Source organism: Tauraco erythrolophus, chromosome 2 (genome assembly GCF_009769465.1).
Source record: "Tauraco erythrolophus isolate bTauEry1 chromosome 2, bTauEry1.pri, whole genome shotgun sequence".
In the NCBI taxonomy this organism is placed as follows: domain Eukaryota; kingdom Metazoa; phylum Chordata; class Aves; order Musophagiformes; family Musophagidae; genus Tauraco; species Tauraco erythrolophus.
In genome coordinates, this window is record NC_141466.1 from 9,063,954 (window position 1) to 9,078,062 (window position 14,109).

The 14,109-nt window shown below is 39.4% G+C and overlaps 1 protein-coding gene across 1 annotated transcript in view; it reads left to right on the forward strand.

Annotated features, from left to right (window-relative positions):
• EPB41L2 (erythrocyte membrane protein band 4.1 like 2) overlaps positions 1-14,109 on the forward strand; it is a 119,244-nt gene that overhangs the window by 90,048 nt on the left and 15,087 nt on the right. The window contains exons 10-14 of the mRNA XM_086632080.1: positions 100-197; positions 5,516-5,688; positions 8,922-9,103; positions 10,614-11,261; positions 13,185-13,217. Of these exons, the coding sequence (XP_086488206.1) occupies positions 100-197; positions 5,516-5,688; positions 8,922-9,103; positions 10,614-11,261; positions 13,185-13,217 (1,134 nt within the window). The remainder of the gene's footprint in view (positions 1-99; positions 198-5,515; positions 5,689-8,921; positions 9,104-10,613; positions 11,262-13,184; positions 13,218-14,109) is intronic.

A 14,109-nucleotide genomic window follows, 5' to 3' on the forward strand; every position in this document is an offset into this window, starting at 1 on the left:
AATTACACATTTTTACGGTAATGGAACTATCTGAACTCTGCCTGCTAGTTAATAGCCAGCTTAAGGAAATGGGTTAATTTATTTGTGGATTCTTTCCAGCTGGAACAGTTTGAGAGCACTATTGGGTTCAAACTGCCAAACCATCGGGCTGCTAAAAGGTTATGGAAGGTTTGTGTGGAGCACCATACTTTCTTCAGGTAAATGATAATTCTCTGCTTCTCTCTCTTTGCCAGATATGCTCACATCTTTCTTTTAAAGAGTATAAGGAAAGTAGAGAAGATTTCCCCCCCTCTTTGCCCCTAATTTCTCAGTCCAGTAACACCTCTTAGACAGAAGACACTCTAACAATCATTGACCCCAAATTACCAATTCTGAAAGTCTCAAGCAGAATTAACTGCTTTATTTGAACTTTTAGAGTACTAACAGGATGGAACTAAACTTGTGATCACAAGTAAGACTTCCTGAGAGATTAACTCTTTAGAATGACCATCTAGAAAGCCACTGTACACCTTCACAAGAAGCTCTGAGGGCTTGACAGTAATCTTCATTTACTTTAATTGTCAGAATATTCCGCTGAGTGTAAATGTTCACAGCTGAATTTTTCCTTCTTTATAAACTAGGCTTAGTTCACAGTCATTCTTTAAAGAACAGAGAATAATTTTAAAAACAGTCTACTATTTGTTTAATTAATAATCCATTACTTTCTCTGCATTTTTCTCCAGCAAGCGATAAACATAAAATTCTGAATTGGTCATTGAAACTGCGGTCTATTTGTAACCGAGCACTTTAAAAATGGACCACAAAGTTTTTTCTCTTTCTACTTCCTCCATTGAAAAGAAATTTGAAAACTCTTAATTTAATTTTTATAATAGCAAAAAATCCATGAGGGAGTGCATGTGCCCCACGCAGCCTGGGAGTCACAGATTTAGGTTGAATCTTGTATGCATTGAATAGGCATTGAATCCCAGTTTCTTACTTCAAATGAGCACAGTAACTAGAGTATGTAAAAGATAAGCTTTCTCCTTCAGTAGCCTGTTTTTTATTTTAAAAAAACAGTTGTGTTTTAAGGTAGATGCAATCCTGTTGCTGTATACTAGTCTAAGCTGAATATTCTTGCTAGACTGAGATCTTGAGAGAACTTGGGGACCATGAGACCTAAGCAGTTTATTACTGAAACTGTCTTATTGGATGGTTTTCAGTATTCAGATTTTCACTGAATGTAGAATATTCTTGAGTGCGATGTTAGAATTTATGCTGAGATTGGCAATCAGTCTCAAAATGCTTAATTTAGAAGCACTTCTTTTTTAAGTCCTGATCAAAGATTTTATTTTTCATGTTTGATAGAATTCATTTGTTACGTTTATTAAGATACGTACTGCACCATTCTGTTCTTCTTTAGAATTTGAGGTCTGCTTTGGCTGTGATATCCATTACCACAAATAGCATACAGTATTGTCTGCAATGAAAAGTTTATCAACACTCTTCAAATAACTCATGTAGCAATTTGCTTTGCTGGGAAACTGTATTTCCTAATTTTATAGTAATAAAATGGATCTGAAAAGAGAAAAATCAAGTCTTATGGAAGTCAAAAATCCTAAACTGAGAACCACTGTTTGCAAATATAAAAGTTTTCTGGAGCATTAATACATATTAGATAATCTTACTGCAGAAATTCTGACACAATAACAATAATTGGATTTTTTCCCAGTCAGAAGAGGCTTTTCCTAACCAGGAATGACATTGTAACGAGAATTATGCAACAAATACTTCAGCCATTCTGTGAAATCCATATACTCCATTGATGTCATCAGACAGAAAATCCTCAGAACCTCTCATCTCAATTTATAAATAGTGAAATAAATCCAGCTCTTTTTTTCTCCAAAGACAAAAAGCACAAAGCAATTGCTACAGTCCAAGAGACTGTAGCTCTTTCAGAGTGTGCGTAAAGCTTGTGTATGATACTGCACTAAATTGTATTCAATCTAGACGTACATTTTGAGCTTCCAGATCTCTTAGCATGCCCTATTGTCATGGTGTAGCCCAGCCAGCAGCTAAGCTACCATGCAGCTGCTCACAAGCAGCCCCCTCCAACCCCTCTTCTTCCCAGCACTACCTTCTCCCCGCAGTGGTGCAGGGGGACAGGGAATGGTGGGGTTGGCAGGGCAGTTCCTCACACGTTGTTTCTGCTGATCCTTCCCCTTCAGGAGGAGGACTCCTTACACTCTTCCCCTGCTCCAATGTGGAGTCCCTCCTCACAGAAGACAGTCCTTCGTGAACTTCTCCAATGGGAGTCTTTCCCACAGGATGCAATCCTTACCCATCAGGTTGCTCCAGTGCGGGCTTTTCCCACAGCGTCACAGCTTCTTAGGGTGCAGCTGCCCACTCCGGTGTGGAGTCCCTTCCCGCGGACTGCAGATGCGTCTCTGGTCCACCATCAGTCTCCAGCACTGTGGAGACCTTTCCCACAGAGACAGTCCTCTACAAACTCCTTTAGGCATAGACATCTCTGCATCGGCATGGGGTCCTCCACGGGCTGCAGATGGGTCTCTGCTCCACCATGTCTCTCACGAGCGGCAGGGGGCCGCTGCCATCTCACCACGGGCTGCGGGAAAATCTCAGCTCCGGCACACCTCCTCCTGCTCCATCTTCACTGACCTTGGTGTCTGCATAGCCATTTCTCTCAGGTCTCAGTCCTCTCTCTGCTGCAGCTGCACCAAGGCCAACTGGCCTGACAAACCTCATCAGTCCCAGCAGGATGTACTCTGCCCAGCGCGCGCCCATGGAGCTCTCCCAGCCACACTGCCGTGGCCACCACCAGTCAAGTGGTGGCAGCCCAGTGTGGGCAGCCGCCCGCTCTGGAGCCTGGGAGGGGGCCAACCCCCGCCTGCCCCCTCTCTTCACGGCAGGTCCCGCCTGGCTCGGGCTCCTTTGTCCCCTTCTTAAGTAGGGCATTTGCAGAGGTGCTGATTCGCTTGGCCCTGTCCAGAGAGGAGGGGGCTCTGACCTGGCCAGAGATCGGTTCGACCAGTTTTGGAGCTGGGGAAGCTTCTTGCAGTTCATTACAGGGGCCACCTCTGCAGCCCCTCCCTTGCTGCCAAAGCCCCACCACATAAATCCAGCACGCCTTATATAACATTGTGGTTTTTTTTTGCAATGTTTCAATTTTTCTCAAATAATTACGTTACGATCCATCTTCTTATAATGTACGGGAAATTCAGCCAGCATTTGAAGTTATTTATAGAAATTTGTAATAAACTATATTGAAAATGACAACCAAAAGGTATTGGATTCACTCGTGTCAGCTCAACCTTACGGGATTCTAGTACCATTTTCAAAGAGCAACAATTCACTTTAAGAAACACAGTCAGACTATGTGTCTACATTAATCTTTTGAGGTAAGCTTAGTCTGCAACTCTGGATCCTAATCAATGGCTGCAGAAACCTGCTTATAGTTCTGCTTTATGATTTTTATTTGAAATTTTCATGATTGTTTCAGTGTCTCCCCAGATTGTCTTAAAATGGTAAAAGCATATTCTTCAGTTATTTTATGTAATTAGCTTGTAATACAAGAAATCCATTCAAATGCCCTTAATCAGGAAGTAATTAGTTCTCTTGTTTTTTCCACATTAAAAGATTAAAAGTTTATCTCAGCAGGGTGGAAGATAAAAATGGCAGTTAATGCTGTAGCCTTGCCAAGACTGGAAAATAAAGAACAGAAAGAACCTTGGAAAAACCCTTTTAGCCTTCTTCCTCCTAATGCATAATGCACTCTGTCTTGGAAATAATGTGGAGAAATAAATTGTCACAACGATTGCATAAGGCTGTTTCATAGAAGCAATGAAAGCGAGGCTCCAGATACTTCCGATTGTATTACATAAGTGGCCTTAGTGCAGAAGGGTGGATTAGTCTGTCTTGAATTCTGTTTTCTTTAAAAATGTGTTGGAACAGATTAGGATTCAGGTGCATGCATATGCATCTTAGGCATGTGGGTTTGGATCCTTCTGGCTAGCACTCTGACAAAGCCAGAAACATCCTCTCTTAGCGAAAATGGTAACTTTCTACCTAGCTCGCCATTCTTTTTGCTAAAATATCTTTAAAATGACTGTCAGTTTTCAAAACCCGCCACTGGATACCATCTTAACATATGTTGGATCAAAATCTACTGACACAGATATTCCCTGTGCAAATGCTTCAAAAGAGGAGAACAAGGTCAGCATACTTCAAGTCTCACTTACCCATCTGTGCCATCCCAACTACAAAGGGTACAGTAGTTGCTGGTTCTGTTCGAAAGAAGCTGATATTCAGTGAGCTTCTTATTGGCAGATCCTCAAATCAAAAAGCTCTATCTGGAATAGTCTGATGGTTTTATACAGAGGGAGAGTAGGCCATGGAGACTGCCCTGCTGGGTAAGAATCTATTTGCAGCACTATGTTGATCCAGGAAGCAACATCAAAGACTTTTCTAGACAAGCAGAGGCTGGGAAGAGTTCCTGCAGTGATGACTGTTTATCCTATCAGCAAGGATGGCACTGGAACAAACAGTACCCTCAGCGTTGAAGCCGATGACTCGGATTTCAGAAACAAAGTACAAGCAATAAGGGTTAGATGAATAAGAGCTTGAAGTTCTCATACTGCAGGAAAATCAGGGAAGTATAGAGGGCCTGTCTCTTCAAACTCATGTGATGTCAAAAACTGGTGGGACAGAGCAGAATCCCTCTTAGCAAATTCTGCCGCGTTGTTACTTGTGTAACACTTAACTACAAACATACATACCCAGCACAGAACCCAGCATTAATACTACTTGCAACTGAATCTCTTTCACCCTTTTCACTATATGTTTTTCCCCCTCCTTATATCCAGCAAACATCAACTTATCTAAATCTATAAATGACATTGTAAAGAAACTGGAGTCTGACCCTGGCTTGTTAAACTTCTTACTGTTGGATCACAACTCTTCTGCCATCTCAATCTTTTTTTTTCACTTGATACAGCCTTCTATGCAGCTTTGAGATGCCTTTCCCTAACTTTGAGGAGTAGCAGCTGCCATATTGGAACTTCAGAATATAGGAAAGACAGTGGAAGGGGGTGGTATAGTTACTACTGTAAGCAATATTTTAAGGAGGGAGATCTGAGAGGTATTCTACATGGACCTAAAATGTCCACAACTTTCTACAAAAAATTTACGTTTTAAATGTACATTTTAAATTTAAATTTACTATTTACAAAAAAATACAATTTAACCAAGGTAGCTCCGAAAGATAAGGATCCCAGATGCTTGGTCATACTGTGAAAAATGTGATGATTGTCAGCATCACTTCAACTCCATCTGCAAATAATAAATAGTATGCATTGTTTTAGAAGTTCTTCTCAGAGCTCATGGGAGAATCCTTTCTTGGATTGGAGTGCACAAAACATGCATGGTGAACTGAAGGTGAAGTAGAAGTACCTTTGAAGTACCTCATTAAATACATAAAGCAAAGCCTTTTTAACTGACTTTCTTCATATTTACTTTTTAGACTTCTATCACCAGAACAGCCTCCAAAAGCGAAGTTTCTAACCTTGGGTTCCAAGTTCCGCTACAGTGGACGTACGCAAGCACAGACACGACAGGCTAGCAACCTCATAGACAGACCAGCTCCGTACTTTGAGCGTACTTCAAGCAAACGTGTTTCCAGGAGCCTCGATGGAGGTAAGAAATGTGGCTTATTTCTTCAGTGTAATGATTACATTATGTCTTGTCACTCTGATCTAATCAGTGTTCAAAATTATTGACATTATGGATGGCCAGAATGTCGGTTGACAAATTTATGAATTTTGGTTTCTGATGGGTGATGTGAGAAGTAGCCACTTTGGTTACTTGACAGTTTTAGGTGACCTAAACAGTAAGTTAAGCCACTGCCTAAACTGTATGGCACTGCTGTGAAAATATGGAGGACTGTATATTGGACATGTAGCATCCCTGTTCCCTACTCATATCTGTTTTATGGGAATTGTTTGGTCAGCGGCAGTTGGGCTCTGAGTTGGCATAAGTGTGTGCCTCTACACCAAACAGAAAAGGCAGAGCAAGTCGTTTCTTCTAGATTTTTATCATTTTGTTCAGTATACTGCTATCCTAGTATATTTATTAGATACTTCTGTGTTTAGTTAACTATTTTTATGTCGAGGTTGTTTGAATAGCTAAAATTGTTGTTGTTATTGGTGTTTGGTCTCTTGGAGCAAAATGCCTTCTGATTTCCTTTACTGCAAACAGGCATGCTTTCCAAAGGCAGATATAGCAGCAGTATGTGTGAGAGATGTAGAATAAAATATGTGCTTCTACATCAATTCTGAAATAATATAAGGTAGAAAAATTCTTCAGAAAAATAACGTGAAGCTTGGCTTAGATTCAGACATACACAACTTCACTAGAATAAAAGGGAACTCTGACAATGATGTGAGTTTAGCTACAATTCAGCTGTTAATTTTACCTTTTTTTCTACAAAAATCTTCTATTTACAAGACTGTTACTTCTGCAAGTATTCATTCTTTTATACAGGAACAAATGAGCAAACTGTAACAATTGCTTGGGAAACCTACAAAGTCTTACCTTCTGAGAACTGAAGCAAAAATAAGAGGCAAAAATGCTTGCACTGGTAGTGTATGATGAGTCCTTGGGGCGACCAAAAGACTCATCACCACATCAGTGTTACTGTCAGAGTCTGGTTTAGTTCCTGTACTTCTTTTGGTTAGAATCAATTTGAATTCTTCCCAACTCTCAGAGATTGCATCATTGAGCCTTTCTGGGATCCCTTATGCATCACCTGCAGGATACAGATGTGTGTGCATGTGTGTTCAGGCCCAAACATTCACTCTTACAGAACCGTCACAGTCAAAATTTTGAGCATGATGAAACATTGCTCTTGGTTTTCCTTTTTTTTCTCCTTAGTCATCTTTGGTTCATCTCAAATGAAGCCAGCTATTCCTGGCAGCATTTAAGGCATCTTGCTGGTGCTGCCATCTGCAGACTGTAATAGTTTTAAACTGTATTCATTCAAAGTCCAACGTAAATACTGTTCTTTCTTCAGGCAGTAGTCCAGATGTAGGTTCACACTGCGAGTATACACTTGCAATGAGAAATTCTGTAGAGAGTGCACTCTCCTTTGTGAGCAGTATGTCCGGTGCCACTGTTCCTCCCAAATAACTAGAGTTGCATACTCATCCTTGTAAGGGTTACTCTTGCTCTGCTCCCACCTTGCCCTCGCTAGAGGGACTGCAGCATGCTAGAAGAAGGGGCTGAAAGGAACCTTAAGAAATTCAACAAAAATAAATGTGAAATCCTGCATCTGAGGAGTAACACCGTACACTAGTATATGCTGGGGGACCAACTGCACTGAAAACAACTTTGCAGAAAAGGATCTGGGGACTCCAGCTGAACAAGTTGAACGTGAGTCAACAGTGTGCCCCTACAGCAAAGACAGCCAACTGTATCCGGGGCTATATCAGCAAGAGCATAGCCAACACATTAGAAGGAATTACTATTCCTCTCTATTCAGTGCTTTACTCCAGATATGGTCTTCATACTGTGTCCATCTTTGGGCTCCCCAGTATTAGATGAGCTTTGACATATTGCAGTGAGCCCAGTAAGGGTCACCAAGCAGGCCAGAATGCTGGGAGCCCCTGATACTGAGGAGAGGCTGAGGGAACTGCAGTCCTTCAGCTTTAAGAAGAGAAAGAAAGCTGTAGTGAGATATTGCTGTCTTATAGCTACCTACAGGGAAGGTATAGAAAAGATGGAGCCACGCTTTTCTTGGAGGTGCCCAGTGATAAGGCAATGGGGAGTGCCTGCAAGGTGAGACGCAGCAAATTTCAGTTCAAAATAAGAAATTTTTTTTTGTTTAAAAAGACCTTGGATATGCTTGAAACTCAGCTGGACAAGTCCCTGAGCAACCTGATCTAATTGGACCTGCTCTGAGCAGGGCGTTGGACTAGCTGACCTCCAGATGTTCCTTCCAACTTCAATTATTCTGCGACTTGTGGAATTGAGGGATGTATACCCAGAAATGCTCTGTTTGCCACCTAAGAAGGGACCAGAAGCTGAAGTTGCAGAACTTATACCTAAAGAGGCCCTGAAAGCCTAACATCCCAAATCCCACGTTTGCCATTAGCTGGCCTTGGCTTCTCAGCAGCGTAAGGGAGTCTCTGATGTGGAGCTGAGACGGTTTTCAAAAGAGGTTGTCCCTCAAAGGTACTCCAAGAAATGCTGCTTCCTCTCAATTTTCTGCACCTTGGCTTTGTAAAGCAAAAGCATATGGAAATATTGCAGAAGATTGCTAAATTATTTCAGTTTATATCAAAGTTCTGTTTATTAAAGCTGCTTAATTTAATGAATTCTCTTGTATTTCATTACTTGTGCTTTTACTATATTCAAGTATAAATATTCAGTATTTCCCCCTTCCCTTTTTCACAAGCATATAGGGAGGAAAATTCTTAGTTTCACTGAGTTGTTTCTGCAGTTTTGCTAAGGTTCCAGAATGAAAATACTGTGACAGTTATATGCATAGGTATTTCTGTATTGTGTTAAAATAGTCCTCTCAAAATAGTGAATTTCCACAAAACACCATTGTGTATTTCTCTCTTTTGTTACGGTATTTACAGTCGCAAGGACAGTGCCTTCAATTTGTCTTCCAAGACTAATTGGAAAGTTGGTAATTAAATACGTATCTGATACTGTGAGATTTTTTTTCCCTTGCATAGTAAGTGCATGTTGCTGCTCATATCAGTACAATGAGAACTATAGACTTCTTGCAAAGACAAGAAACTGAAAAGTAACCAGCCTGTATTGCTCATAGCTGACATCACCATAAAAACATTTTGTTGAGAAGTCTTAAAAACATAGTGTTCCAACTTACCCCAATTAACCAAAAATATTTTGTTCTCTAATAGCTCCCATGGGTATCTCAGACCAAAGTCTGCTAAGAGACTTCCCTGCTACTGGAGGGCAGGCTGCTGGAGGTAAAATCCTCGACATTGAAGCTGCTGGTCAAGCCAAGTTAAAAGAAGGTGACAGAGAAGAAGATGGAAGCCCAATCAAAACTCCACAATTAGAATTGACTCAGGATGGAAAGGTAGGGCTGACTTTTACATCAAAATTATTTGTTCATGTGTATGTCCATGTGTGGTTATTTAGTGCCTGTCGCTTCTGAGCATCATACACGTTTTCTGTAAGGTTTAACTCAGTGTAAGTGTATGTAAGCAAAAGAGAATACAAACTTCTGAAATACATTGACCTAGGATTTCTTTTATTGCTATAAATTTAACTTGAATTCTCAGTACGCTTGCATGAGTTCTTGAAAAAAAAATGTTTCAAAGGGTAAATAATGTTTTATTCATTTCCTTAGTTTGTTTAGACTTTAAAATGAAATTGTTAGGATATCCACAGTTGTGTACATTCTACAAAGTTGAGTGTATTATGACTGTGTTTAATTACCATAGGTCACAGTGTTGTTTTAGTAGCCATTGCAGAATTATTTCATCCTTTAAAAACTTTTATGTTGACTGAGGCATAGATTTCTGTGAAAGTTGAGTACTTTGGTCTGTTCTTGTTGCAAACAACCATTTACTTGTTTTGCTTGTTTGAGTTACTGGTGGAATAGGTCAGAAAAAATTAAATTCAGATCTTGTATGATTTAATGTAAAATTTTCCTTCCAAACTGTCAGCTAGAATCTTCTGCTCTTTTCTCTTGGAGATAATTTCTTTTTCAGGCAGTTCTCCAGAGCTTTCTTTCATATGTAAAGAGTAATTTTCTTTTCAAGCATTTTTGCAAGTTAGCTACCCATTTGATTCTTAGGGGCACTGCTGAGTTTCTCTGTGCGGTTCACATGTTCCAACTGCATGCAAGGGTAGGAAGGGAACAAATGCCAACAGTTGCAGGTTTTTTGTTTGCTTGCAAGTTGAAATAATTTTGAATTAGCCTACGAAAAAGGTGTACACAGAGTTTCTTTATGGGAGAAAAATGGTAAAATAAATTACTCTTTTGATTTTGGGCTTGGTAAAATGGTGATACTCCCTTGTTTTCAAAGTGGCAGTATCTTTCAATGTTTTAACCAAAAGAAGAAAAAGCAGTATCTTGGGATGTTGTTCCAGGAAGCTGTTGAGTAAGGTTTTGTTACACATGCCAATTCTGTGAACAGCTTTCTTTCCCCCCTAGCGCAGATACTTCTTTTCCTTTCTGGCTCTCTTTAAGTCTTAGAGGAAATGGTTATAAACTCAAGTATCAAAGTGCCAGCTTGTCTTTCGTGTTCTGCACTGTCCCCTGACCTTTCTGCCAAAGCTTTGAATGTCTGTCCGCTTCCATCTGTTGTAAGTGACTATTACAGTTCAAAAGTGCACAGTTCTCTACAGCCTAAGAACAAAACATTCGTAATGGGTTCCTTTCATAATTCACAGAAGTAAACAAGTTGGCTGCTTGTAAAACACAAGCGGATTTCTATTTTTATTTGGCGTTTCTGTTTCGTTTGTAGAGCTATCCCTGCTTCTAAGTAAAAATTTTTACTAACTAATAATTTCTTTTTTTTCCCTCTTCTTGTGCCTTCAAACTTGCATTTTGTTGTGCTTTCATTTTCCATTGTGCACAGAATTTTATTCTTCAGCTCACTCACCTACACCTATCATCACTACCCATCCATTCTGTGTCATCCCATCTCACAAACCTATCACCTCTTCCTGAGATGGACATGCTTTCAGATATTTCAGAGGAAGATCCCTTTGAGGAGCCCCTCCTTACCATCCCAGACATCTCAGAGTGCAATTCCATGACAGAAACACCAGATCATAATGAAAATGAAATAGCTTCACCAAATAATGTGTTTGACTCTATGAGACCGCTAGCTAGTCGAGGCTCCCCTGCTGTGGACAGAAAAATCCATACAAATGACTACAAAAGCACTGAGTTGTGTGTCTCATTCAGCTTTATCAGGTGCTTTTATTTTAGTTTCTATTCGCTGCTTGATGGGGATGGTTATATTACTTTTCCTAGCCTTCCTGATGTTTGCATTTCTTTCCTTCCACCTGGCCTTCAGCACTATATTCCTATTACCTCTCCTTCCTTCATCCCCTCTTTTCTCCTTATCTTTTTGCTGCTTCTGTCTGCTTTCCAGTCTATTCCTTTTTCGCTCACATTTTCCCTTCCTCTTGCTCTGTCCTTCTGCTACCTGGAGCCTAAGGTGACTTCCTTTAGTGCCTGTTATGACAATGACCTGAATGACAAAGCAGAGGAAGAGGAGGTGTGTAATTTTGTTGCTTAAATGTTGACACTTGCACATAGCATTTATGCTTGTTCTCCCAGAGGCTTGCTCAGTTCTGCACACTTCATAGTATAGGGATATGTCTATGACGCACTCGCGTGTGTATCTGTATCTTTCTAACTTTTCTTATTTGTGAAAAATTGCCATTGTGGGATTTTTAGTCAATAGATAGCTGGTGTTTTTTCTGCCAGAAATCCTACAGCATGCATAATTTCATTAGATTCCACAGATACTGAGCTGCAGGTGGAGTTGCTTTGTAGTTCAAAACGTTTACAAGCACATATATCTGAATGCTGAAAGTGCTGTGTAATAATAGGTATATTATTACTTGATACTATGTGCAGTTTGTGTTAAAATGCATGTCTCCTGCATGCATTGAGTAGAATGCACATCTCCAAAGTTCTGTTTAGACCGAAAAAGTGAAATTTCTAAAAGCTGAATTCAGAAAACTGCGAATGCTTTAAAATCAGCTTTTTTTATTTATTCTAGCTTTCAGATGTTTCTGCTCTACAAGAGTGTGCGCAAAGTTGAGTGTGCCCAAGGCACTTCTGTTTTGTTTGTTTGGGGTTTTTTTCAGTGTTTTGATTAATCTGTAGCAGCGGTTAAGGTGGAGACTGATTTTGTCCATTAGCTTGGATTGCAGATTTTGTCAGGCTTAAATCACTGAAGTCGGAAAGTTCTTTGAAATACGCAGTTAGGATTGCTGTACAGAAGCCTCAGTCACACTAATACATTGCTCTGATCATCCGGAGTGGTTGACAAAATGCCTCCTTTCCTTATGTCTGCTGTGCGTGTTACAGCAATACTGCTAGGAAGCGGTGCTTTATTTTGATCTTCAAAGGAAATACAAAACCAAGTATTACAGAATCAAAAAGAGGGAGGGCCTGTTCATGGTACATTTAACAAAGTTTGTTAAACTGCTCAAATCAATACAACGTACCTATTAAAATCAGGCTAAATACGACGTGTCATTAAAAACACCACTCTAAGTTTAAAATAATGAAAAACATTACTTTAACGACTTTCTCAGTTTTTCTGTAACCTAGTTGAATCAGTCATTTGTAACATACAGTTGCAGAAAATGGAACCCCAGGTAGGAGAGAAATTAATAAAAATGTATGTACCACATTACATGTGCATTCACACAGAATCCACGTGCGATAAGTAAATTCCTGTTCAAATTTGTGTACTTAGACAGCGTTGGCTTCTAAATGCATCTTTTCCTAAGATTAGCAGTTGATATTTGTACCTGTGGAAAGATTGGGAAGTGGTTTGCTTTTTAAAGAATGCCATTCCTTAAGACATTCAGAATACTTGTAGGTAAGTTGCAAAGATTAGCTGTCATTTCCAACAGAGTGCATTGCAGTTTGAGGAAGACCTAAACATGGGGATAGGATGCAAGTAACTCATCCCAAGACAGCAGCATTACAATAATTAAGACAGTTTGTAGATACAGTATTTAGGTGTTTCACTTGAATCCTAGACTCTCTTACCAAAACAACTCATGCGTTAGATTCCATTTTCATTTTCCCATCAACTTCTTGTAGAGTTTAAGGCTCTTACCATAGAAATTATCCATATCTTTTATTTTTATTTTTTTTTACTCATTCTTAAATTTCCATTTGGGAAAACACTGAAAAGAACAGCAAGAAAGGTTCATAGTGTGAAACTTCCATTTTTCATGCCACTTATGCCAAATATTGCTTCAGCCATTCTACGACAATGTAGGTGAAGGAAGACCAAAGTCGCTTAATAATTTCAACACCACCTGGGGCCGAAACAGTAAAGGTCTGTAAATATAGCACACTTCGCAGCATTTACAAAGAGATGAAGCCTCTGTGTTATTCTGTAAGCGTATGTTAACAGTTCCTTTTCTTGATAATTTGCCACATGCTCACATAGGTGGAATCTGAAGAGGAGGAAGCACGGCAGAAGGTGCACGGTTGTTTTTTTACAGTTAAATCTGGCTGTAGCTGCCTGCCTCGTTAGCACCCTAAACTTTCTGTGGATTTAATCTCAATAGTGCCTTTTCACCTTACCATTTTATTTCCTTTATTTAGCTGTCTGGTTCTAAGGGTCTTTTTTTATTTACTTGCAAATAACATTCAAGTTTATTATTTTATGTTCATTTTGATTTTTTTTTTTTTATGTGTGTGGCTTAATTTCACAGAGCAATTCCTTGAGAGTAGACGGGGAAAATATTTATGTCAGACATAGCAATTTAATGTTGGAGGTTTGTATACAATATAAGAAACACTTTCCCTTCTTGGGCTGCCAGGCTGCATGGGATGGGAAGTCACTTGCAGGCTGTTATGGACACAGTGCATGAAGTGCATGGGGGAAAACCAGCTTGGAAATGTTGCATGTTATAATTCTAGTTTCTGAGTTTAAATTTTTAAAAAAATAAACGGCCCCACCAAAAAAAAAATCTCAACAAACAAACAAAACTTGAGCTTAAATGTTGAATGTACATTTTGTATATTTTTGCTAGATATTTTCAGGGTGGCAACTGGGAATAATAGCCCTATTTAGATAAAGCAAACACATGGGTCCAGTTCATAATCCTAAATGGGATTTTTATACATTGCTCCTCAATGTGTGCATCTTCTGTTGAGCAGGTTTCTAGTTTTCATCAGTTTAATCAACCTTTATCAAATATATTATCTGAATAAATTGAGTTAGTAAGGCTCAAGCAGTGATAGAAGTGTGAAAAAACTAATTCTGGTTCTGACACTTGTTGATTTTTAGGAGCTTTGAGAAACATATGTGAGGATCAGATTTTTAAAGTGAATGTTTAGATATGCTTCTGAAATCTTTGCCTTATTTT